Below are 27,131 nucleotides of genomic sequence, written 5' to 3' on the forward strand. Positions count from 1 at the left end.
TGATAAATCATGTCTAGTGGCCTGTTGGAATACAGAGAATGAATTGCTTTGGTATGACCTTGGGGTCTGAGATTAGTCAGTTTGTCTATTAGACTTTTCCAGCATTCTTCTCACTTCATTTATTCCTTCTGTTCTGTGGAGCCAAGATGCAACAGACTTAGAGCAAGTTGCCAGGGATTGATAATATCTGTCACATTGGGAAAGCTGGGGATCAGAATGGCTTAAATAATTGTCGTTTTCTTTAAACATCAGGTTTAAATAATCTGAGCGTCATATAAAATTAATAATCTACCAGTTCCTTATTTATATTAATTAATTGTGGAAAGTCACAACATCTGGAATCAATGAGAAATGAAGCATAATACTGGATATTTCCCCCCCTAGACTCCAAAAAGGTGATACAGACATAGATAAATGAGAGTTAAGCAGCTTCTGAAATGTCAGAGCACATTGGTGGATTCCAGCCCTTTAAGTTTGGGCATACTTCATTTTGATGCACTATCACAGCCGTTTCAATCAATAACTCATATGAAGCTTTAAATATCAATTCTGATGGGTTTAGCTTTTCAAAGACACTTTGCTCAGCTGTACTGAGCTCTTTTGAAAACTGTGTGTGTGTGTCTGTGGAGAGAATGGGAGCAGTTGGATGCTCAACATTTTTAGTAATGATATTTGCTGTGGAACGTGAATGTTAACTGACCTCCTTTTGAAGTCATATTTATGTTTGGGGGGCGGGGGTTGAAGTCCTTAGAAGTCTCTTATGATTTCTTTGGAAAATATGAGGGCTGTAATTAAGTTGTGCTGATGAATAGAGCGGACAGCAATACTACCGTACTTACATCTCTAGCTTTGTTCTGTCTTCTTGTGATCTTATCACAGAATTGAGGAAGATAAATTCTTGGATTGTGAAAAGTTACCAACTACTTCAAATCTAAAGCATTAACTTCATGCCTAGTCACAGAACCATGAGGATGTCCTTGCTCTTGAATGGGATCCTTGCAGAGAGGTTACTGGACAGACTGTAATCCTTACTCTAAGACATTACTTTTGTTTAGAGGCATTAGCCACTTTAAACACTGTTTCTCAAAATGTAGAACTGGGTACACAATTTCATGAATGTGTATCCTGCATGCAGGATAGCTGTTCTGGCTTTGCTATAGCTCTTAAGAACACTATGGGGGCTATGGTCATTAATAGAGGCCATGATTCCTGAGTTGCTCGTGGCCTTTTTGGTGCATTTACATTTGTTTTCAATTGCCATTCGAAGTCTCCCTGACTGTCTCTGGGGACTTCAACAGATGCTGTAACTACATCTCACATGGATGACTGTCTCTTCACACAGCTGGACTGACAAGCAGTGCTGGTAGCATAGAGTTTTAGGACTGGAAAGACAAAGATTCTTGGTCTTTTTTATTGCTTGAGCTATTTCAGTCTATTTACCTGGCTGGTACTTTATGTGGTATGTCTGCTGTATGCTTATGGCAAACTATGGTAGAAGGCAGAGAATTCAGTAGTACCTTAAAAACTAACAACATTTGTGGTAGGACATGAACTTTTATCAGTCACTGCTCACTTCTTCAGATGAAGCTAGAATATGAGTAATTTCTTATCTTCAACCTTAAAGTTGTGTAATTTCCCAGTATACATTACTTTTGTCTTTTTGGTGTTTAGCTGTAATCCAGCCTTGGAACTTTCTGTTTTAACCTTCATTACTAATTATTTTAAGTCTACTATCATCTGCTAAGAGCCTCTTGTGGTGCAGAGTGGTATGGCAGCAGTCTGAAAGCTCTGCCCATGAGGCTGGGAGTTCAATCCCAGCAGCCAGCTCAAGGTTGACTCAGCCTTCCATCCTTCCGAGGTCGGTAAAATGAGTACCCAGTTTGCTGGGGGGTAAACGGTAATGACTGGGGAAGGCACTGGCAAACCACCCCGTATTGAGTCTGCCATGAAAACGCTGGAGGGCGTCACCCCAAGTGTCAGACATGACCCGGTGCGTGCAGACATGACCCGGTCCTTTACCTTTACCTTTATCATCTGCTAATAATGTGGTGTCATCTGCATATCTCAAATTGTTAAAGTTCTTTCCCCCAATTTTCATCCATCCAAATCTAATCCAGTGTTCCTTCTGATATGTTCTAAATATAGACTTAAGAGTCATGGGATAAAATACATTTTTGTCTGACACCTTTGGGAATTGAAAACCATTCTGTTTATCCATATGTCCTAACAGTAGCCTCTTGTCCAGATAACATTGCACAGCAAAACAAGCATATGCTGTGGCACACTCCTTTCTTTTAAAAACCAACCTTAGCCTTTAATAATCTGCACAGCTAAAAGTTATAAAGTAATCTATGAAACCCAATCTGATTTTTTTCTGAAGTTCTTATGTATGCTCTAGTAACTAACATAAATTTGCAATATCATCTCTAATGCCTCTTCATTGTCTTAATTCAGTTAAACATCTAGTACTTCTTATTCCATATATGTAACAGCCTTTGTTGTAAGTTTTTGAGCATCATTTTACTCACTTGAGGAATTCATGTGACAGTCCAGGAGTTGCTGCTACTTGCTCTTTTTCTGGAATTCATTGTGTCCACAAGGCATCCTGTAATTAGATGGGATATACACCTCATTTTACTGTGATTCCTACAGTCAAGATGGATAGGACCTTTGACTTGTCTGGTCCCAATCCATCCCTTTGGCAGATATAGCCCTTTGTAGGTCAAGCCTTATTGGTGTACTAAGTGCCAGAGTATAACAAAGGGTATAGACTAATTCTCTCACTACATTATGAGTTCATTTAAACTAAGGATTTAGTCTGTAGAGAGGTTAATCCAATTCTAGGGCAAATAAATATATAGGTGTTGGTGTGTATAAGCTGATGGGATGGTCTGTTTTATTAGAGACTCCAATTATTGTTTAAGCCACCTTTAAACTGGTTGTGGAGCAGTATAAATAATTGGTTAAGGCTAAGTGGGTGGAGAGTGGGCGGGGACGGTCCGGGTGAGGGCCCAACTGGAAGGAGCTTCGTGCCTTCCGATTGGGCCCTCAGCAAGACAGACAGTTCTAGCCAGTCGGGATGCGCAAAGAGTCTCCCACCCCACCCCCCTGTGGATGGCTGCCATGGGGGATGAGAACAGTGGCTTGGACAGGCTGTGTCAGCCCTTTTCACCCCAAGGCTGTCCTAATTGTCGTATCCAACTGTAACTTCCTTCACTTTGCCTCAAAACACTGACAGAGCTGGCAGGAGGCTCTCCCCCCCCCACCTTCAGGCCTGCTGCAAAGGAGCTTTTAACAGCCCCTGACTGAGGGGAGGGAGGTGTTTCCAAGAGCAACACAGGGGAGTCTGAGAGCATGGGTGTGGGTATTCCTTCGGAGGGGAGGGAACTTTCCCCTTCTGCCAAACAGCTGGCTGACAGGGAGGCCACAGAAAAGCCCCTTCTCATTTAAAATACTGCTCACAAGATACTGCTCTAGACACAGCCAAGCCATGTGTATTTCTTCTTCGCAATTCTCTGCAGATTTGAGGCTTACTGCATAGCATTATTCTGCAGATGAAACTGGATTCTGTTGTGGAGGTTCTTTTGTCTCCCATTTCATCTGTACAACAACTCTGTGTAGTAAGCCTCAAGTCTTTCAATTCAACAACAACCTGTGTGGGAGGCCTTAAATATTTCTTCTCCACCACAACCCTGTCCAAAGTAGTCCTTTCTGATAGGGGAGCTGATCTTTATACCTTGCAAATGAGCTGTAATTCCAGGAGCTCTCCAGGATACCCCTGGTTTGGAAATATTCCTGGAGGTTTGGAGGTGGGACTTCAAAATCATACAATGTCTCAGAGTCTGGCCTTCAAAGGAGTCATTTTTGCTTGCAGAGTTGATCATTATAATCTAGAGATGAGCAGCTATCTAGATACTATGGTAGAGGCTTGCAGACTGCAGTTGGGGGGGGGGGAGTTGTGCAGGTGTTTCCCTCCTGGGCTATGGGCTATGGCCAGCCCTTACCAGCAACTGTATTCTGGGGTGCAGGCAGACAGACCAGCATCAGTCCTGTGAGTCTGGAAAGTGTAGGAAGATCTACATAAATATTTACAGCCTGAAACTGTAAATAGTGAACAAGTAAATGGCTGGAGAGACATAAGGACTGAAGTGACTTTTTTGGCCTAGCAAATAAAAAACTAGTATAAAAACTAGTATAACTAGTATAAATAAAAAACTAATATAAAAAATCTTACTAAGGTCCAGATTGCTGTGCACAGAGAGACCAGGGTTGCCAGCTTCCATGTGAGGCTCTCTACTCCACCTCTGTCATAGGGAGTCTGCTATGGGAAGAGGAAGGGAAGATGATTGGAAACTGCTTTGAGACACCTGAGGCCTGTTGGGTCGCTGCAGCCCATTTCCAGTTCTCTCAGACCTCTCACAGCCCCACATCCCTCATAGGTTGTCTGTTGTGGGGAGACAAAGGGAAAAGGTGTTTGTAAACTGCTTTGAGACTTCTTTGGGTAGTAAACAACAGGGTACAAAAAAAAACAGTTCTTCTTCTAAGGAGCAACCATGAAAGAAGCATGTGGGCACATAACATTTTATCAACAGTGAAAAGATGGAGACAGAAGGAGCAGGGTGGATATCTGTGTACTGTGACTACCCCGTGTGTATTAGGGCAGGGGGACATTTTGGTGTCTGTGGCCTAATTCACACAAGAAGGGAAATGATGCAGAACTGGGAGGAATTGCTTGCCGTGTAATCACCCCATAAGAATAGTGTCCAGTCTGATTTTCCCTTCACATATCTGAAGACATGGCTCTGGAAAGCTCATCTGTAACCACTATACCACAATTCCCAAAGGTCAGTCCTCTCCCACATTCAATGAAAATTCCAAACCACAAGTTCTTGACACACATCCCTCCACACCCATGCACTCATTTGTCACCACGGCACCACAACCTCCCACACAACACACACATTTAACCCCATGCCCTTACAGACTGAACAACTCCTCCCCTTCCTCTCCCCACCACCAAGCTCTAGTGCCGGTTATATTCCTGGATATAAAGGGCTTTGCCCCTAGTAAATACATAAGATGTTTCCCCACTGCAGTTTCAAAATCAAGAGTTTGTGTACCTGTAATACATTAATCAGAAAGGGAATCTGCCCAGTATAATATAGACAGTAGATTAATTTGAGTGATACATTTGCCACTGAAATAATGGAATTGCTATTAACTGTTGAACAGTCACATGGTTTCAAGTTCTGCATGCTTTTCTAAAATTAATTTTTTAAAAGAAAGGAGTATTCATGAATGGTTTTTTTTGCCCCGAATACTGGCCGATGGCCCAGTGCTAGAAATATTAATGATTCATCTGCATTTCTGTTCTAATCACCTATCTTTAACTTCATAATTTACCAATAATTTTTTTCTGCAAGTTGTCTTCTGATCTCTAATTGGGGATGAGATAATCTGTTTGAAAAGTGACAATATAGAATTGTTAACTCATCCCCCCTCACACATTTCATGTACTTTTAATGCTACATTTAGATAATATAATGTGGCACATAGACCAGTTTGGGATTAAACATACAGAAAATATTTTTAGATGATAGAAGAAAATCACCATGACTTTTTAACCAGTCATTATGTGTCATATACCATACAATAATGCAGTACTGAACGATGTGTAATGTTAGATTCAGATCTTCACAGGATAAGCAATATAGAACAGTGAGCTAAACAAGATAGGGCACACCATAGAGTGAGGAAGAATGAGGAGATGGAAGGCTAGAGGCAGCAGTCCAGTGTTGTTACTTTCTGTTATTGACCAGAATGTGTCTGTTAAGTGCTGTAACTTTCTGGCACATATGACTTCTCTTCATGCTTACAAAATATGTACTGAAAACAGAATGGCCCTTCACCAGCTTTCTGGGATGCTATTTCCACCTGTTCAAGAAAAGGCTTTCTCATGTGCCTCAGGCATGTTGTTTTATTATACATGCCATCATGGACTTTGCATATCTGAGGCGTCATGTGAAGGACATTATAGATAGATCTCATAAGAGGCATGCAAAACGAATGACCCATGTGGACACAGCCCCACTCAGTATATATGGGAACTTGATAAGCATTCTGCTTTTGTCGCATGTTTGTGCAGAAATGGCCAATACAAGGCAAAACTTCTGTGAACTAGATTTAACGTTTTACAGTCCTGCATATACCAATCATTGTTAGCAGAAATTATACTATTATGATAACAATTGGTCTTTCCTACTCTACATGTTTCTTTGCCTTTTCTCTTCTTCTTTTCTATTTCTCTATTCTAGATTTGTTGGGAAATAAGTCCATGCAGAGAGCCATTTGCTGTAATGTCAGAGCATGGGAAATGGAAATTATCTCCGGTTACAGCTTTGAGGCATTAGTAGTCTCAGCCACTGGAGGGTACTTTTTTTTTCTTTTTTTGAGGCAAGAGCCAAAAGCACTTTAAAATCAAAAGACTTTCTAACCTTATATTTGCTGCTTCAACAACACTGCCTCTGTATTATAAAGTAAAAATTACAGTTATTCATGACAAAGACTAAGTTGATATGCCAATCAAGGCTGATATGTCAGAGTGCTGATTTTTAGTCTGTGCTCAGTTTGAACTATAGGTCGAATGAATACTAAGTTCAATCCAAATCATTTGTTATCAGGCACAACCAGTTCATAGTAAGATTAGAAGCAGAAGATGAACTAGGTTTTTGTACCCTGCTTTTTACTACTTGAAGGATTACAAGAGAATATGTGCACTGGGTGCAAAGTCAGGTGCTATACAATCAGTATAATCAAAATTATGGAATCACATACAAAATGCACATTTGGAAGCATGTTTCCATGTATCCACATCTCTCTTTAGCAGAAATGTTTGACAAGTTGCCATAGACTGTATACTTTATTATTATTAAAAAAAACATTCAAAGATGGCAAATAATTATTGTTGAGGTTTGTAACTAATCATTTTAATGGAAACAACTGTGTCATTTTCTAGAATCTATATTGCAGCACTCAGTATCCTGCTGGGTAGGCTTTATCACCTGGGGTTCCATGGTCATACTTCTGTCTTTCACATCTGTTCCACTTAATATTTCTGGTAAGGCCTTGGAGGAGGAGCATGTCTCAGGGTTTAAGTGCCACTCACCACTTAAACACTCAGGGCAGCTGTCCCGCCTCTGAGTGCCTCCTCCACCAACCAGCTTGCCTGTCTGTCCAGTGGCCAGCCATTTGCCTTCCGTCACCCACCCCTGACCATCCCCCCTTCTCCTTCCACTTCCCACTGAGGCTTGGAGGCTGCAGTTCCCTGCTGCGTGAGAGATGCCCCTGCTGGTGAGTTCCTTAACATCTGCCTTCAGCCTTTCCAGGTCCTGGGGGGAGGGGGAGGCCATCCACAGAGTCCTTCCACTCCACCCCCCTAATCTAGCACCTGTTGTATTCCTGAATGCAACGGGCTAGGCCCCTAGTAAACAAAGACTAAATGCCTCAGCCAGCTATGTTCAGCACCTTGAATGGCACAACTTCAATTTATACAAAGGTGTCAAAGGCATCCTATAGCAACAAACTGCCCTTTTGTGATCCTTACTTTTAAAGAGTCTCCCTTCATCAGGATTTATTATTATTATTTAGTGTCATATAGTAAACAAATAAGAAAATGTAATGATTTGATCTATTTTACCTTTGTGAGTCTGGGCCATCAGGTTTCGATGCCATCAAATCAACAGATTATAAAATACTTAAAGAAATATCCATTAAAAAGAAGACCCGCACTTTTGGAACACCCATCTCCAAAAATTGTTTTGTATCTAGATTACTCTTCATAATGCTTTGTCTGAAACAGAGTAGTTCGTTTTCAGAATAGGGACCTTTTTAAACACATTGCTTGGGTTTAGGCACTTGCTGTCTGGAAGCATTTGAAGCAGACACATTCAGTAACCCAAACCTCAACAACAGACAACTCTATGTCACAAGCTCATCTGTAGTCAAAGGACTGCAGTAATTACAGTGGCAAGGAATTGAAATCTGACAGGCTAGTTTATTTCTAAATGAGATCATGTTCTCTGTACTGTGTTCTCCCATCTCTTTCCCCTGGCTGTGATGTTATTGATATGCAGCATTTGGTCTCTTTTGGCTCAGTTTTCCAGTGCTGTGAGACCCAATCTGTTCTTTCCCTAGCTCAGATGCCCTTATTTCTACCTCTAAGGTCCACATGAGTGAATGCCAGTTCATTGCCTAGTGCTGTTCATATGAGGCTTCTGGTAAGCTTGATATTAAACTTCAGTAAGCTTCTATTTTCCCCCGTCTCCCTACTAAAATGATTTTGGCTGGGGGCGCTGTAATTCTTGCTCATGAATCAGGTGCTCAGAGATTTAATCATTCCAAATTCACATGAGAATGTGGTGCAATAAAATATTTCTCCTTCTGTTCATTCTTTCTTTCATTCTTTTTGTAATTGTGCCACCCAACCTTTATTTGTTTGTAATACTTGGGAAACATGTGCTTGAAGATATATCTTGCAGCTATTAGCCCAAGTGTAAAAAGAATTTGAGCTGATTATTCCAGTTTGGATTAATTATCCAAATGTTATGGGTCTTTAAATACATCTTTAAAAATTATTTGGAAGCTTGCCATTATAGATTTTCACCCTTAATATGCAAATTTATTCTGGCCTTTCATCACAATGTATTCCACACACTGAAACCAAAATGTTGATTCTCTCCTCTTCAAGTGTGTGGTCATAAAGGGCAAATAATTAGATGCTGGTTCTTCATTGTGTTCCAGACTGAAAAATCTCTCTTATGTTGGAAAGACAAAGATTCACATTTACCATTCCATATTCACCTCTGTCTTCCAGCTGCTTTATCTGAGATGGAGAACACCATGAGTCTGTTAGCTTCCAGGCATTCCCTGTACATCTACATTGGTGCAATCCCTCTATGTCAAAAAGCTAATGTATCTGGTTAAGGCATCCCATCAGAAAGCCCCAGTGTTTCTTGCTGATGGAAGGTTGCCCAGAGGTCTTGAGATCACAAGTTACCTTGTCAAAAAGTGCATATCCATGCAGGCAGTTTACATGAAATTTGTGCTCTAGGCAAAGAGTTTTCTAATTATGTTCACTGAATTATGGGAATTTTAGGGGAGATTCATTGGGGATTCCTTAATAAGAAGATCAACTAATATCCTTATAGTTAACAGCCAAGTACTGGCCCATCTGGATAATCCCCCTGCCCCCACACCAATAATATGGCTAGTGAAGGCTACAATTTAGAATTCAGAACCCACAGGTTTGTAGAAGAAAATTAATTTGGTGGCACATGCAGGGCTCCCTTTTATCTGATCTTGAAACTTCAACTAGTTCAGAACATAGCTGCCCAGGTCCTTACAGAAACCAGGTGGAGAGAGCACATTCAACCAGTACTCTTCTAGCTGCACTGGCTCCAGATTAAGGACTAAATCAAGTTCAAGGTGAAGTACTTACCTTTAAGGTCCTAAATGTTCTGGGACCTTCATACCTGCAGGGCTACCTCGATGTGCCCCTGTGCCCAGAGCAATCTGTGATTGAGCAAACAAAATCTGCTCAAGATCCCTGCCCCCCAAGATGTCAAACTTGCCTCAACTAGATCCAGGGCCTTTTCTGTCCTGGTAATGACCTGGTGGAATGCTCTTCCAAATGAGATCAGGGTTGTGCCAGACTTAAAACTGTTCCACAGAGTCTGTAAGACACAGCTGTTCCACCAGGCTAATGGTTGAGGCCAAGGAATACCATCAGCAAACTGGCCTTCTGACATAGACAATAACTTCATAGCACTTCAGTTTTCCCTCCTTCTACTGGAGAGAAGATGGGAGCTTTTGATTAACATGAACTTGATTCTAATCTTGGTTTATTGTTTTAATATGTTGTAAACTGCCCTGAATCCTAAGGGAAGGCAGCCATAAAAATCTGATAATTTATAAATAATACATTACTGAATGCATGGGCTGGAATTACATCTTATTTCCAGACTACAGAGGTCAGTACCTGTGGAGGAAATACATGCTTTTCAGGATGGACTCTGTGGCATTGTACCCTTCAGAAGTGCCTGTACTCCCCTGGCTCCATCCCCAAATCCCTAGGAGTTTTCCAACACGGATCTGGCAACTGTTTCCCTTCCCCCAGCCTAGCTGGGGCTGAAATCACTATCATCTGTAGCAGATAAGAGTTGTGAGTTCTCTTCAGTTTCCCCTTTTTGTGTTGTGGATTTGTGGGTTCTCCATGATTCCCATATTGTGTTATCTGATTTGTAGCAGCCCATGGAGAAGATGTCGAGCCTTCCATTTTCTGTTCCATTTTTTTGACCTGAAACAGCCATGGAGTGGGAATGGTTTTTGTCTACTTGGAGAAACCTATTTGTACCTTTGTTGAAAGGATGTTATGCCTTTTTTTAAAGCATTTGCATTGGCTTCTTCAAGACCATAAAGATCAATTGTAGTACTGAACTCATTGATGCCGGGAAAGTAACATTTTGGCAAATACTGAAGAGAAAGTTATCTAGATTGTGGTTGGGCCCTAAAAGGACTTGATGAGATTGCTGGTGTGACATAAAGACATTTGGAAGATAGGTGATGTTCTTGTCTGGTGTGCACAAAACAGAGTGAGATCCTGGAGGTTTCCCAGGACAATGATAATACTTGATTGACTTGGGTGGACCCTAGATGAGTTTCCAAGGCAAAAGATTTTAATCTTGGTTACATTGACCAAATTAGGCAACAATGCAAATAGTCTTGATCACCATGGGATTAGAGAATGGGAAATGGGTGTACTTGTGGTAGGTATGTTAATCAAGGCTAATGGAATTCCATAGGTGATTCAGGAAGGAAGGAACACTTAAAGGGTGATAAGGCTAGCATTATTCCTAGGTGCGCTATTGACCTGCAAATAGGCATGTCTCTGGAATGGGGAGAGAACAGCTAGCGACTGAGTACTCCTGCAGGCAGATAATGGTGTCACCTGAGGAATCCCGGCAATTCCTGAAAAGCATGGCATCTGGCCAAAGAGTACATTTCTCCACTTTGTGTGTTAGTGCAGACATCATTGGTCAGCCTTCGGAAAAACTGACACACATTTGTACATTTCCAGCACTGAGATGCAGTTTAATAGCAGGATGTGAGCAACATTGATAAAATATGTTTCCAGGCAAACTCCCCCTCAAAGCAAGGGCCACTAACAAAAGAGAAGTGTTTTTCTTCTCACTCAGATATCACAACTAACATAATAAACAGTTATTGCCGAAAGCAACTAGACAGAAAATTACTACAAATGTATATATTAGCATTTCAAAATATGCCCTTAAAATATTAACAACACTGTAAGGGGAGCTTGTTAAAAAAAGGTTGCCTTTGCATCAAGCTTGTTTATGCTAAACTATCTTGAGGGGAGAAACATTGTCCTTCATGTTCATATTTCATGTGATTTCCTGTTGCAAAACATGAAAGCAACAGTGAGTTTGCATGGGATTGAGCCTGTTGTAAGGGATTCTGGTGCGCAATCAGACTCCCTGAGGTTCGGGACTTCCATAAGAGGCGACTCATAAATGTGCATGGCTGACCTAGCTGGGAGGCCAGGGGCTCATTTGGCTGGGCAGCCTGGGGTGCCTGTTGGCTCCCCCACACAGATTGCTTCACTTTGACCGTTTATGCACTGGGCACTTACTGCCCCAGCTGTCGTGCAGGAACACAAATAGGGGGCAGATTAGGTGCACTGGGCCAAATGCTTCCCCATGTGGGTGCAGCAAGACGTGGGGCCACCTGCCACGACTAAAACTCCAGCCTGCAACCCAGCATGAAACCTCCAGTGCATAAATGGTCCTTGGGCAGACTCCAGTAGGCAAGGGGATTTGCTCTCCTAGCAGGGAATGGTGCGGACCCCCAGGGTGCCTTTGGGCTCCGTGGGTTGCGGTGCAGTCCACTGACTGCTAGGTCAGGCTCCTTCTCCTATGCTGTGCCAACCTTCCTGTGGGGAGGTAAAAAGGCTGTGGCCTTGTTTATACCCAACATTTGTGTATTGCATCTTATTCCAGCCCAAAATGCCCTCATGCAAGTCAAAACATTCTGCTATAGATTTAGGAGCATAGTCATATCATGCTGTTTCAGCCAAGACAACAAATGAAACCATGCTTTATTTTTTAACCATGATGATTAGTTTGTGAAACCAGGGTTCAGCTCACAGATAATCATAGAATCATAGAATAATAGAGTTGGAAGGGACCTCCTGAATCATCTAGTCCATCCCCCTGCACTATCCAGGACACTCACAACCCTATTGCTCATGCACTGTAACTTGCCACCCCCTTGAACCTTCACAGAATCAGCCTCTCCATCAAATGGCCATCCAGGATGATCACTTTCATCCTGACTGATTCAACAAATGGGAGTTTAATTTCCTTTTCTTGTAGCCTGAGAAGGTATCATGGGGGGACAAAACAAGATTAAACTGCAACATCTTTGTTCATGCATCATGTGAAACCATAGCTCAGACTAGCTGAAGGTCAGATTCTGGCTTCCTGGTCTGACAGATCCATAATGGAATGACTTGAATTCAGATGATAATACGTACAGTTTAAATAACCTACGGTTTCATGAAATATATAGACTTAATTACAATCTCATGTCAAAACACTAAAGGTCATAGTGTTGTAAAACACCCTGAGCTCGCTTGCATGGAAGGGCAGCATAAAAGTCAAATTACAAACAAACAAACAATTATTTACATCCCTCCATAATAATTTCCATTCACTTTGGGCTTTAGTGTGTCTCTCTGCTCACAGCCCTGATTTTCTGCTACTACACGTTCTGTTGTGCTACAGCTTGTCATCTAATCCTTGCATGGTTTAAAACAGTCCTAGCCAAAACTCCTATATAATTTTGTTGAGGACTGAAGGAAGGCTTGTGCTCCTGTAGCAATCAGGATAGAAAAACTGTTTCAAGAAAACTCTAGAGGGAAAGGGCTTGGATTTTCCCTAGGCTTGTCAGCCTTCTATTGCATGCTGGTGTTCCTGAGGTGGAAGGAAATACAAACTAAAAAAATGGCTGCTGGCAATGGTGTAATATTACTTCTAAGAAAAAACAAAAACAAAACAAAACTGATGTCAGTCCTCTGTAGGAATTACCAGAAACTGGACTGTGTTACTGTAGCCTAGTTTCTATGTTAGCATAATAAGGAACCAGGTAGCCAGACCAAGTCAAGGCAGGAAGTAATCTTCTCAGCTAATATGTCATAGTATGTGGTGGAAAGCATTTTTTTGAAGTGGCATTAATTTGTTTCTCCATTCGTAAAAGAGGATCCATTGTGTCAACAAGGGTCAGCAAAGCCATACTGATTGCCAGCTTCTTGTTGAGCATTACCTCTGTTTAGTCAGTATTTAGTTTGAGTTTGTTCACTACCAGCCATTTAAGTGCAATGAACAAGTAGTGTTAATGGCACTTACCTCTACCATATCACCAAGAGAGATTCAAGTGTGTTGGTCTGTAGTATCACAACAAAAATTGAGTCCAATAGCACCTTGGACTCACCTTGGAGTGGAAGGCTCCTACTCAATTTTTGTTATATCACCAAGAGATTTGTATTAGGAGATACAGACTGATAGTTATCAGCCTATTACAGACAGTCAATCCCAAACCAGTGTCTTAGGTATGAAGAAGAAGAAGAGTTGGTTCTTATATGCCGCTTTTCCCTACCCGAAGGAGGCTCAAAGCGGCTTACAGTCACCTTTCCCATTCCTCTCCCCACAACAGACACCCTGTGGGGTAGGTGAGGCTGAGAGAGCCCTGATATCACTGCTCAGTCAGAACAGTTTTATCAGTGCCATGGCGAGCCCAAGGTCACCCAGCTGGCTGCATGTGGGGGAGCGCAGAATCGAACCTGGCATGCCAGATTAGAAGTCCGCACTCCTAACCACTACACCAAACTGGTATGTGATATAATGGTAAGTGTGGAAAAAGAAAGGAGATTATATTAGGTTTGATGGAGTAGGAGTGCCTTTCATTCTGGTTGCAGTCTCCCTTCCTTGGACCTACCATGTAACCCTTCATCTAGAATATTACTTTTAAGCAAGAAAGATATGAAGCTGGAGAACTCTGTCTGTCCCTCTCTCCTCTTTGTGGCTAGGGAGACAGATTGTAGGGTAGACAGTTGGAGAGATGGTGGCATTTGCTTTTTGACATATAACTTCAGATATTTTTGCTTCATATTTTTGCTTTTGTACAACTACTTATGTGAAAATATTAGATTCTAAATGGAATTCACAGAAACAGCTTGAAATGCTTCCAGGGGTAACATTTTGTCACACTAAAGTTGTAAATGGTTTGGAAATACAGAATAATGGAAATTTACTGCATTTACTGTCATTGTAGCTATGTGAAAGAGCTTAAGACGCTTGCTGATTAAGGTTTACTCAGCTGTGACATTAACTTCTGGCCATTACTGCACAGCTCAAATGATACAGGGCTAATTTATTTTGGGTTTGTTTTATTTTGACATGCTAGATTGGCTCAATAATTCTTTGGTGGCTAATCAGCCCAAACCTGCTTAATTTAAAAACAGCAACTAAAATCCCAGTGCTAATGGTTATGGGGCCAAATTTGCTTTATGTTAGCACAGTAAGACAAGAAAGTTCATCTTTTCTGGACTAAATATTGTTGCTAATGGTGATTGCTTCTTTACTATTTGTGTACTTGGAGATGAACTCCAAGATATATTTGCCTTGTATCATTTGAGAATGACATTCACTCATTTAAGTTATAGCTTTTGACAGTAAAATATAGAGAGATATAGAGAAATGGCAAACAGGAAATGAACAGAGTCTACTAGTGTGTTATGCAGTAACTTGAGTCAATCATATTATATGTGAACATCTTGGGCATTTAATATAAAATTGTTCGCATAAAGAAGCTCACAGTACTCATGGGATAATTGTTGTTTGCTATGCAGCCTGGAAATGTATTTTGTCACCATCTGTGGCCATAGTTCCTTCTATTTTATTATACAACTGCTAAGGCTTCTTTAAATTATATCTTCATGTGGAAAATCTACTTATTTCAGTTTTTTAACTGAATGAGGCAGGAGTTATTAAATTAAGTGCTCATTCCTATGATCAGTTTGGAATGTGGGCTGATCCATCCAGAATGCAAAATACACATGTGATACTGTTGGAGTGAGAAACTCAACTGAGAGCCCTGATATGACTGCTTGGTCAGAACAGCTTTATCAGTGGTTTGGCGAACCCAAAATCACCCATCTGTTTGCATGTGGGAAAGCACGGAATCAAACTCGACTCGCCAGATTAGAACTCCTAACCACTACAACAAGCTGGCTTTTCAGGCCAGGGGAAGGCATGGAGTTTCCGCCAGGACTTCCTCCATTCTCGAAAAAGGCCAACTGAGCCTCGGAGAGGCTGCAGCAGGCATTTTTTGGGCGGTGGGGGGGGGGTGCTGGCGGGAACTCAGTTCCTTCTCCTTGGCAGCCCTCCCGCCAGCACTCTCTCCTGGGGTGAAAAGGCCTGCCACAGGCTCTCCAAGACTTGGTGGGCCTTTGGGGGGTAGGGAACTCCGTTCCTTCCCTGCTCCTCCCAGCCAGCCCCACTGACCTCCTCCCCAGTGGTGGTCAGGGCAGACTGGCGGCGATTGAGCCAGACTGCGCCTTGCTGGGTTCATTGGGGGCTGGTCCAGCCTCCGTTTCTGGTCCACAGGCCAATCAGCTTTGCGTCCTGATTGGCCCGTGAACCAGAAACAGAGGCTGGACTGGCTCTGCCCAGGAGGCCTCTGCTGAAATATTAAGAGCAGCTAAGTGTTAAAGATATTTAATTCTCCAGGCTAGGCACTGGAAAAGCTGGAATTCTACCATATGAAAAGCTGAAGTTTCAGAGTGAAATCCAAAGCAAGTTTAATATGCCCTAATCCAGGGTTCCCCCATGGCACTCTCCAACACCTTTCATGGTTGGTGGGATACATGCCCATCAGGGCTTTTGATTTGCCATAGGATATCAGATGACACAGTGTTTGTTATATGTTCTCTCATTCCTCATTTCCAGTGTATTTTTCTAAAAAAATTACTCTTATTGTCCCCTGCATTTAGACTTCCTGTGTCTGTGCATGTGTCTCTGTGTGTATGTGGTTGGCTTCACTTCTGTTGGCAGCCATTTTGTGGTTGTGCCCACCACCCTTTGTCAGAAATCCAAAGGAGCCACATGCTCACAGTAGGAGTTAGTATTGCTCAGAACTCTGTGACACGTATGGATTATGCTCTGTAAGAATCCTCCTGTATTACAGTGTTTTTTAAAAGTACCTTACCTGTCAAATGAGAATAGAAAGAATTATATAATTCAATTTTGACCTCCTCCTTGTTTCTTTGTGGATTTAAAAAAAGAAAGAAAGAAAAAGATATGTGACTCTTTGTGTCTGTCAATGCAGACCTCCAAGATGGGGGGTGGGTTGTGATGGACAGGAGGAAAACTGTGACTCATTTGAGTACACGAGAATGCTGCTCCAGCATCCAATCACCTTTCAGGAGGTGGATGGAGTGTTGGAACAAAGCACAGCAGGAGTTCAGATCAGGTCAGCCTCAAGGAGAGTGCAAAGAGAGTTCAGTACTGCCTCAGTGAGTGAGCAGTTACATCTCAGGGCGTGCTCATAAAAAGTGTAGACAAAATGAAGGTTAGCTGTGCTTGGTAGTGTGGCAGAATGGTTTAGCTCTACCTCTATGAGGAAGTAGAAAGTATAGAGTACTGACTGATACACAAAATTATTAAAGACTATTCAAACTCTGAAGCCATAACTTCAGGTTCGCCGAGGGCAGTGGGCAATGTCCAATAAATAAAAAAAATAAAATAGATAAAATAACGAGTTTCAATTAATATTGTTTAGACAGGTTTCCCTTTTGTCTCTGGAGAGTTGTGTTGCTTATCAGTTCTTTGAAACCAGCTTGTAGATAAATATTCTGTGTTGTCAATATACAATTCATGCCTCAGCAACCTCCATATTCTATTTGCTCACCACAAAACTTATCTCATGGGAGTGAACTCTACCTTTGCTACCTTTAGAACCCCTGTTAATTGAGGGAAGGTTTATGGTTTAACAGAAAACTAGTTCCCTCCAAATCATAAGATGCTGCGTGGGTCCCATCAATTGACAGAAACAACCTTTCACAAGGACCTCATTCTGAAGCATGCTACTCCTTTTCCATTTCCAAGAAGGAATAGATAAATGCTCAGATAAATCCCTTTAATACTAATATCCAGGCAATGGGGTTCTTCAGAAACTTCTGTTGCACTGAGAACCGATGTATAAAGCAGATATGTGCCAAGACATTTTAATTCAGAATGCCCGATTTATACTCTCAGAGGCAGACGAGGCATCTTTTAAAGGTGCTAGACTGCATTTTAACACAAGAGTTGAAATGTGGGCTAATGCATTGCATGGTTATTGAAATGACAATATAACTCTTCAGCTGAAAATGGATATGGGTTGGATGGCTTATCCCTTAAATTATGAAAGCAGGTCTTCTATTTTTTTGGTGTAAGTTTGTCACTGCAAGCCATCAACTAACAAGTCACACTTGCTGGTGTTGCATGCTAATGGAATGCAGCCCCCAAAAGGTCTAACTGTGCTGGGAGAGGGGTGGGAACGGCAAATGAAGCAGGCTTCTGCATTAAAGCAGTCAGACTTCAGAGGTCATAAAACCCCTTATTCTGCTCACGGCTGCTGGGAACAAAGAGCGTCCCAATCTCTCAGCAGAGTAATGAATGACACTTGCTAACTAGTTTAGGTGTGTTTTTTTCTTGGGGGGGGGTTTGCTATTAGCAGGGGTTAGAGCTGCTCAGCATATTGAGCCAGGAGTCCGAGTTCCAAACAACACAGATCTTACAGTGCTTTCTCCTTTGTTAGTTATGAATTTCATTTTTATTTTTAGAGGGAATCGTATTAAGATATGTAGTGGAGGTGGCCTGTAGTGCTTTTCTCTAAAGACTGATAAGTGCTGTAAATGCAGAGCAGAAAGTCTGAGATCAAGGAACTAAAAATGTGCTTTGTCTGAACTCCAGAGAGCCAAAACAGGAAGTTAAGAGTTAGTATATAAAAGAAACACTAGGAAATTGTTTCGAGGGTCACTTATCTAAGGGCCTTTTCTTGTTAGTAATTCAAAAAACAGTATTTGCCATAAGCATGGTGTGAGATGACTTTCTTGTCCTTTGCACTGGGCAGCTGCTATGTGCTGCATAGAATATAGTTGTTTGATTGATTAAAATACTTCCTCTCAGACATTTTAAAAGTGGAGTCCATAGTAAAATTTTATTTACTACCAACTCAAAAAGTCTTCATCTAAAGCCGGGGATCAGTCAATGCTTGAGAATTTTACTGAGGCCCGGGAGGGTAGTTTTTTGCCAAAGGATGTCGCTGTCGCTGCCTGAGCCCCTGCTTCACTTGCTTTCCCACCGGCGCCCCTGACTTCTTGCCGCCTGCTGGGGGGCACTGCCAGCAGGAGCTGTGCAGTGCCATGCCGAGGGGAAGCCCCACCCATGGTGGCTGCTGGAGAGTACCAAAGGTGAGCCAGCGGCAGAGTGGCAAGGCAACCCCGAGGCAGTAGCTGAGGAGGAGCTGTGGCCCGGTACTGACTGGGTTGGGGACCACTGATCTAAAGTATTATTGGTGACTATTTTTAGATCCTCTCTTTTTCTCTGCAGAATTACTTCAGACTAAGTCCATGGAAATTAATAGTTTTAGCTTGGAATGACTGTGCTGACATTCTTCTTACAGTCCTTTTGAGCACAGATAAAGGACAATTTGTCTCCTGTTTATAATGTAAACAGATAAGGGTACATATCATAAATGAGCTCTTTTAACCTATGGTGTTTGATATTTGTGTCCAACTAGGTACCATGTAGCAAGACTTAATCTATGCAAAAGTATCCCTGTCATGATGGATGTCCAACAACACATATACAATTTCTTTCATAACCAAAGTGTTTCAGTGCAGATATCCAATAGTACATTTCTTTTTCCCTTTCAGAAATATACCACTTGCTATTTGCACTTCAATGGTTATTGTCACAGTTGGCTATGTGTTAACAAATGTGGCCTATTTTACAACACTCAGCCCTGAAGATCTGCTAATGTCCAAGGCAGTAGCAGTGGTAAGTTGAGGTGGAATTATACATGACGATTTTAGACAAAACATGCAATGCTATGCAGAGTTACCTGGTCTAACTCCTTCATTTCACAGGACTAGACTGGCATAACTGTTTAGGATTACAGTGCACGTCTTTAGCTGTGTGTATACACAGAGGTCATTTCCGCACAGAGGGTTAAAACGTGAGTGGCTTCCTGCTTGCAAATGCGGGATGAAAAATCTTGTGTTTGCAGCCCTTCTCATGGGGAAACCCCTCCCACATTTTCTCTCTGTCCCATCTTGGTTTTTTGCCTCCTGATGAGACTGCAAGGGAAAATAAGCCAAATTTCTCCTTCCACTCCTTGACTTGTCAATCACAGCAAGCCACCAATCACAGCACAGCAGTTCTCTCGTGGGCTGAAACATCCCCCCTGCACCCCCAAATTAATTTTTTTTTAAAAAGGCACATCTGTGTTGCTTTGTGGTAATACCACAACACAGATGCATAAAATCAACACTGCTCTGTTGCTATGGAGAAATGCCAGAACGATACAACATCTCCCCACATTTGTAATTCAAGTGTTCTTTTGCAGTTTATTTCTGTCTATGTGGATTTCTGAGATGCTGAACATGGTCCCTGAAGCCCAAGAAGACATTTTGTACTAATAGTTGGCTTTAAAACAACCTGCTCAGATCCCTGTATGATTGGCAGAAGGCAGCCAGATAATGTCCCCTCCCTTTCCCAGCTCATTTCACACCTCTAGAAAACACAAATGGGACTGTTTTTGCCTGTCCAAGTTGTGAGAAGGTTGGACAGGTAACTGGAGCCCAAAAATACATTTTGTGCTAATGCTTGGCTTTAAAACATGCTGCTCAGACCCCTGTATGAAGAGAAGGAGGCTGCTAGATCACCTGTCCCTCCCTTTTCCAGTTTATTTCCCACCTCCAGAAAACAAAAACAGGGCTGTGTTTTGCCTGCCTGATCCCAAAAAGACTGTGGACACTTTGAAGAAGATTTTATTTTACCTTGAATAATGGAGGTTTGCGGCCATGCTGCAACATGGACCACACCATAAAAAAAAAACTTATTCAGTGCAGGAAATGGAGAAGGAAGGGCGGGATTGAAGGTGTGATAAAGCTGCCAAGACTATCACACATTTCTCCCTCCATATGGTCATATCCCTGGTTGCTCACCTGTGGTTCATGCTATTTAGGGTGGTAAATCCAGTTTCCTGGATTCCAGAAATTGCGATTTAAAAATGGCCAAATTGTGACCCGGCTACTGAACAGCTTTGAGATGTTGGCGATGTCATGTGGAGTGGGCTATATATGCCACCAATATGCCAAGGTTGTCCAGGAACATTTTCCTTGTGCAGAAATGGCCAGAATATATGTCTTAAAATTGTGGAATAGGGTAGGCGTTCCCTTATAATGGATGACTGTAATATTGGCTTCCAATTTTATGGAAGTGTCAAGGAATGCTAACTAATTCAGAGGCCTTGTTTCATCATGTGATACAAGCAGAGGGTGACTGTGGTTCCTTGCATCCACTGACTATTAGAAGTGTGGATTTATAGTTCTTTTTCTTTTTTTCAGACTTTTTCTGAACGTTTACTGGGAAGTTTTTCTTTAGCTGTTCCCATTTTTGTTGCACTCTCTTGCTTTGGTTCGATGAATGGTGGTATTTTTGCTGTCTCCAGGTGAGTCAATGCAAAGAGCATTATAAGTGAAGGTTAAGTGATCAATCAGGATAAAGTCTGTAAATTACAGTGTAGAAACACATGGATCTGCTTTATACAAGTCAAACCACTGGTCCATCTAGTTTAGTTTTGTATTCTCCAATTGGCAGTGGCTCTTTAGGCTTTCAGCCAGAGAAGGATTTTACCAAGAACTTTCCTCATGTCTATACGTAAAACATATGCTTTACCACTGAGCCAGAGCCCCTCTCCTGCCAACTTCTTCAAAAGAAGTAAATCAATAATGACTTAATACTGGCACAACTGTACAGGGAATTGCACACATTTTCTCTCCTTGGCTTATCACATTGTTAATAACATTGAATGCAACAATGGAAAACTGAACGGAGACTGCAGAAAAATTCATTACACTTTTTGCACAACTTCCATTTATTTTAATGGGACTTAAACAGAAGTTTCTGGTGGATTTTTGCTACAGTACTGAAGTAATGATTGCTTTGCTGAGCTGAGAGAAGAAAAAATGGAAGCAGTGCCTTAAAATGTCTGTTTCTGAAGACTGTCAAAGGTGGGGGTTAGAGATACATTTTTAAGAGTCTATTTCCTTGGTAGCTGAATTTGTTTTCCTTTATTCTTTTTGGTTGGGACTTCAGATGCATATGTTAAATAGGAACAAATAGTACTACTGAGTGTAACTTTTGTGACTGTGTTTTACATCTTTGGTAAGTTACTTCCATCCATCTTGATAATGAGCATCTTTAAACGCTGTCCAAAATTATTTTCCCACCAGGATGTTCTACGTTGCATCCCGTGAGGGTCACCTTCCAGAAATTCTCTCCATGATTCATGTCCGCAAGCACACTCCTCTGCCAGCTGTCATTGTTTTGGTAAATCATACAAACAAATGTCCCTGTAGAAGACTGCATAATATAGGCTTCCCCTGCAGGATTTCAATATCACTTAAATAGTTCTTGAATTTCTGTTATTTATTTCCATTTCATAGGTTGGTTATGTATGGAGAGAGGTAGGGAGCAATTAGAGAACTGATCTATATCAGAGAGTCCTCCTCTGACTCCATGTTAGTCACATTTGACTTGTCTACACTAGCTTCTAAATCACACCTCATTACGTTTTATTTGAAAGTCTGAAGGAGAATGATTAGTTAAGCCCTTCTCAATGGAATGAATCTTCATGGGGAGGAATGCAGGGTAATAAAATTCTACATAAAAACTACACTTTAATGTAGTGTCTATGAAGACCCTGAAGTCTCATTATAGATGCCGTGCAGAGAAAATGCAAACAACAGTAACAGATAGTGGGATATTACTGTCCTATTCAGGATGCTGAAACAATTATTACAATTATTATTATTAGTAGTAATAGTAATAGTTTTGGTGGTAGTAGTAATGTAATAACAATAATACATGGATCCTGAATACACTATAAATGATATGCATCAGCAAAACTAATGCTTATCAAAATTGCCATGAGTAAATGGTTGGTACTGTGCTGAACGGACAAGAAATTGGAACAATTAATATCAAATGAGGAATTTTCCAAGGAGACTCATTAGCATTAAATAGAGGAAAGACTGTTAAACAAGAAGAAATTCAAATGCCAAAGAACAACATCAAAAATACTGAGCTTTGAAGGAAACAACAAATATCTTGGAATTTTCCCTTGACCCAACTTGGGCTACTTGGTTCCCAACAACAGTGGTGGGAATTTTTTTTAAATAAAAGAGAGCCCAAATGGGCCCAGAATGCATCCATGGTACAGGAGGGAGGGCTTCTGTCTCTTATCTTTTTTCCCATGTGGAGCAGCAAGAATGAGGCTGTTTTTTCTGTGCTGGAAAACTTTTTTTTTGGGGGGGGGGATAGTAGGAACCCGTCTTCCCTACACAATAGTGTTCCAAGCCTGTCCTTTAGTTTTTAAAAACCATTTTTCATAATGGCTCTATGGCTGTGGAGAACCTGAATGTGTAGCTTGGCCCTCAATTCTACTAGAATCCATTAGCCTTACTGCCAAATAAGCTTTGTTCAGATGGGGTCTTATATTTCCTTTAGTCCTTGTGAAATAAAATGTTGCATGTGAACATTTACAATGTGATGCACACACACACACACATACATACATACATACATACATCACATGGCTGCAATTCAGTAGTACCTAGAAATTAGTTATATATGATTAAGGGGTCTGATATGATGAATGTTGCAGTCAAGTGTTCACAGTGGAGGTCTATGGAGTGGAGGTCAATCAGTGTGTTGGCTGATTGAAAAGAGATTAGGAGATCACTCTCTGCCACCTTAACCATCACTGATGATTACTTTAAAGCCATGTTTTCCCAAGTGTTACCCCAAAAGGTCATCTCCTAATTAATTGGAGGAAATTGGCTAAAGGGATAACTGAGATCTCCATCATTTATAGGGATTGTTCTCTTAGAGAATGCTCAAAGTAAACCAGTTAGATATCTGACCAGAGAGGCTTTTATTGAAGGGGAAATAAGGGGGTACAACTCACACTGAAAAGACACACAAGGTTAGTTAAGAGGAAATCAGAGAGGAGAGTGGAGAAAGCTATTTTAGGGAAATATTAAAGGGAAAGAAGAGAAGACAGGCTCACATGCAAATAAGGTGTGTGCAGAGGTGTATACACACCTGGAACAAGATGCCATATTTTATATGGGAAAATGCTCCCTGAGGCTGTCTGATGTATTAGCCTGCAAACAATTAATTGATGGATTTTCCAGGAGTGGATGACTGTGATTGCTTTCCCTATAGGTGCTAAGGGATCTTGATTACCCTCTGAGTACCAGTTGGGAAAGCTATCAAGTTTGAGAAAAGTGTTAAGAACTGTCTAATTAGGGTAAATAGGTGTGTGTGTGGGGGGCAGGGAAGTGAGAATAGAAACTGATGAAATTAGTCATAAATTCTTGGGATATTAAATTATACGTGTCCTTGAAGTGGGGGAGGAAATTATTAACAGGTCAGTTGCTCTTTCCCACTTGTTCTAAACTATATGTTCAGACTTGTGTCTGGAGGCTTGTCTCTGGCTGGCATCCATTTCTGTGTTGTGTTGAGTACTTATTTGCACTTACGATCTCCCTGACACCTATTTCTATGTTATTTTTGGTCAGTCAGAATATTGCATTTACTATTTGTGCTGATATTCTGTGAGGGTCATCTATGATTGTCTAACTATATGCTACCTCTCAGCGAGAGGACGGGTCTGCATGCTAACAACCCGCTAGTAAAAATGCTATTTCACCAGTTCAGCTTTAGTAAGCTGTAAACAAGTATAAGTAAAATATCATACCATAAGGACCACTTACTCCCTTATAAACCCAACTCACCTCCACGGTAATCTTTGGAGGCCCTCCTTTGGGTGTCCCATTAGGTGGGTGGCAGCCTTGCAGAGGGCCTTCTTTGTCATAGCACCAAAGCTCTGGAACTCTTTTCTCTTATGTTGCTGTATTCTGTCCGTAGGTGCAGACTTTTGTGTGTCATTTGGCATTCCCTTAATGATCTCTCCTTCCCCTGACCAATGCGTTAATTGCTGTTTTTATGTTTTGTATGTATCTTAACTTTGTTTTAAACTGGATTAAATATTTGTGTTGGGTTTTATTATTTTACTGGTGCTTTGAATTGTTATCTAGCTTGGTGGCCCTTGTAAGGCTTGAAAGACAGAATAAAAATGTTCTGAATAAAAAATACAACTAATTTGTTATCATGGACCCTACCAAGGTTACTCCATTCAGTTTGGAAAAAAAGTTTAAAAGATACTGCCTCTGCTAACTTGTTAACTTGTAAATTTTGCCTAAAATTGTTTTGTTGCAAAATTCCAGGTATTCCAAATATATATTCCTATAAAACATGTAATAGTTATATAGCTATTTATATAGCTATTTAGGAAGGTTTGGGGAAGGCACTGGGAAACCATTCCGTATTGAGTCTGACATGAAAACGCTAGAGGGTGTCACCCCAAGAGTCAGACATGAACCCGTGCTTGCACAGGGGATAACGTTAACTTTACCTTTAGGAAAGTTAGAATGTAAGATATGTAACTATATGCAAAAACATTTGGGACAGAAAGACCCTCTCATGATTAATTTTATTTGTTGTTGTTTTTTTTTTGGTAGCACCCTCTGACTATGATAATGCTCTTCACGAGTGATATCTACAGTCTCTTGAACTTTCTCAGTTTTGCCAGGTGGCTTTTTATTGGATTGGCAGTTGCTGGGATGATTTACCTTCGATATAAACGCCCTGATATGCCTCGTCCTTTCAAGGTAACCTCAATAATGTGATTGGTTTGCATAAATACTCTCTCTGCTATCCATTTCCCTGCCTCTCCAATGAGAAAAGGATCACTGTCTAGGTTCCTTTATAGTACCATAAATAGTTCTAAAAGATTCATATTTAATCTTAATATGTATCCTTATACCTTTGATAGCACATTTTCATTCATACTAGTCAAATTCCAGACTACTGTAAATGGTCACTATTGGTCAAACAGTCTGTTCTACAGGAGATAACAGGTTTGTCCCCCAACATAATGGCAAAAGGATAGATATTCTCAACAAATTGCCCCAAATTACTTTATTTTTTTAAAAAAAATATTGCTTTAGATACTTCTAAGGATTTATCAATAAGCTTAGTGTCAGATTGTATCCTCTAATAATGTTTCCTGAATCTATTGCGTACGATTGGATTTGAAGAATCCATCCATTCTGCTATGGGAATCTGTCAAAGGAAGACAGAAGAAAACAGCTAATTCCTAGCAGGAAATGCCTAAATTTTAGGTCTTTAAATTTTGGAAGCTGTTAGTAAAAAAACAACCCCCCCCCAAAAAAAAAACCCTTCAGGAACAAAAGTCTCTGTTCCCACTGATTTTATTTTAACTTGCCTTACTGTCAGGGTGAGCTTTGGATTACAAGTGGGAAACTATGCCAAGTAACACTAGGCTGAACAGAAGCAACTAAAACTGAACCCAACAGCTAAATAATATCTAGAGATGTCTACAGTTGGCAACATCAAAAGAGTCTTCCTTGACAGAGAGTCTTAAAGAAAGTATTACAATTGCTTTAGCTCTCTAATTTTGGGCTAGTGATTAAGAGTGGTGGCCTGTAATCTGTAGAGCTGGATTTGATAATCACAGTTCTCAGAGCTTTCTCACCCTGACCTATATCACAGAGTGCCTGTTGTGTGGAGAGGAAGGGAAGGTGATTGTCAGCCATTTTATGATTCCTTCAGGTAGTGAAAAGTGGAGTATAAAAACAATTATTCTCCTAGAAAATGCATTTACACATTTTTTCACTATAAAAGTATGTAGTACAATGGAGTTCATTTGGGTGGGTAATTTAGCAGCTGCTGGAATGGTTAAGAAAAGTGCATTTTAATTTCATTTCTTTCATGTTTTGCACTTGGGGTGCCTATTCTGAACACCTGTATGTTCTGTAGGACTTCAGTGGGCTGCTCTGTATTCTCCAGTTCACATTTCATGGGATATTAAGAGCTGGTATCATTCAAAAGTCAGAGTCCATGCTATTGCAATAATATTTCTGATGTGTATTCCAGGTGCCGCTCTTTATTCCTGCTCTGTTTTCCTTCACCTGCCTCTTCATGGTTGCACTGTCACTTTATGCTGACCCTGTCAATACTGGCATTGGCTTTGCCATAACACTGACTGGTGTCCCTGCTTACTACCTCTTTATTATATGGGACAAAAAGCCAAGGTGGTTCAGGCGAGTCTTGGGTAAGTGCATGTTGATCGATCATTCTCTATTTTGTTTCTTTCCTGCATCATGACAGTCAGGAAAGCAGTGTGTTGTTTTTAAATTGTTCTCACCCGTTTATGACTGTTGCAATAAAGCCTCTCCCTTTTATTTTTTATGTATTAGCTGTTTTATCTGTTAAAATAAATCCCAGGCAATTTGAGAGACTTGGCTTGCATCAATAAAATTCATCATTCAGAAATCTGAACAAAAGCAATTTAGTTCTCCCCTGACATCACATTCTGATTCTCTGCTAGTCTTGGAGTTGAGTGGGCAATGGTTTTTAACAATATTGTAGTTGATGGGACACTGGTTTGCAAATTGTAATCATACTAAAATATCATAACCAAGTTCTAAATGCGTATGAGTTGATGGACCAAGAGTCCCCCCTGGCGATCAGTGGGGTGACAGATGTTGCAGCCAGTTCGGCCTCACATCCTACATGAAACGCCACAATTTCCCCAACAGTCAAATTTTATCCTGAATCTTGTTTATCCTTTTCTAA

The 27,131-nt window shown here is 41.0% G+C and overlaps 1 protein-coding gene across 1 annotated transcript in view; it reads left to right on the forward strand.

The window, feature by feature from the left end:
• SLC7A11 (solute carrier family 7 member 11) overlaps nt 1–27,131 on the forward strand; it is a 67,448-nt gene that overhangs the window by 25,703 nt on the left and 14,614 nt on the right. Inside the window, exons 7-11 of the mRNA XM_077300278.1 lie at nt 19,055–19,178; nt 20,750–20,853; nt 21,638–21,734; nt 24,992–25,141; nt 26,430–26,607. Of these exons, the coding sequence (XP_077156393.1) occupies nt 19,055–19,178; nt 20,750–20,853; nt 21,638–21,734; nt 24,992–25,141; nt 26,430–26,607 (653 nt within the window). The remainder of the gene's footprint in view (nt 1–19,054; nt 19,179–20,749; nt 20,854–21,637; nt 21,735–24,991; nt 25,142–26,429; nt 26,608–27,131) is intronic.

The sequence above is a fragment of the Paroedura picta genome, chromosome 10 (assembly GCF_049243985.1).
Source record: "Paroedura picta isolate Pp20150507F chromosome 10, Ppicta_v3.0, whole genome shotgun sequence".
Lineage (NCBI taxonomy): Eukaryota > Metazoa > Chordata > Lepidosauria > Squamata > Gekkonidae > Paroedura > Paroedura picta.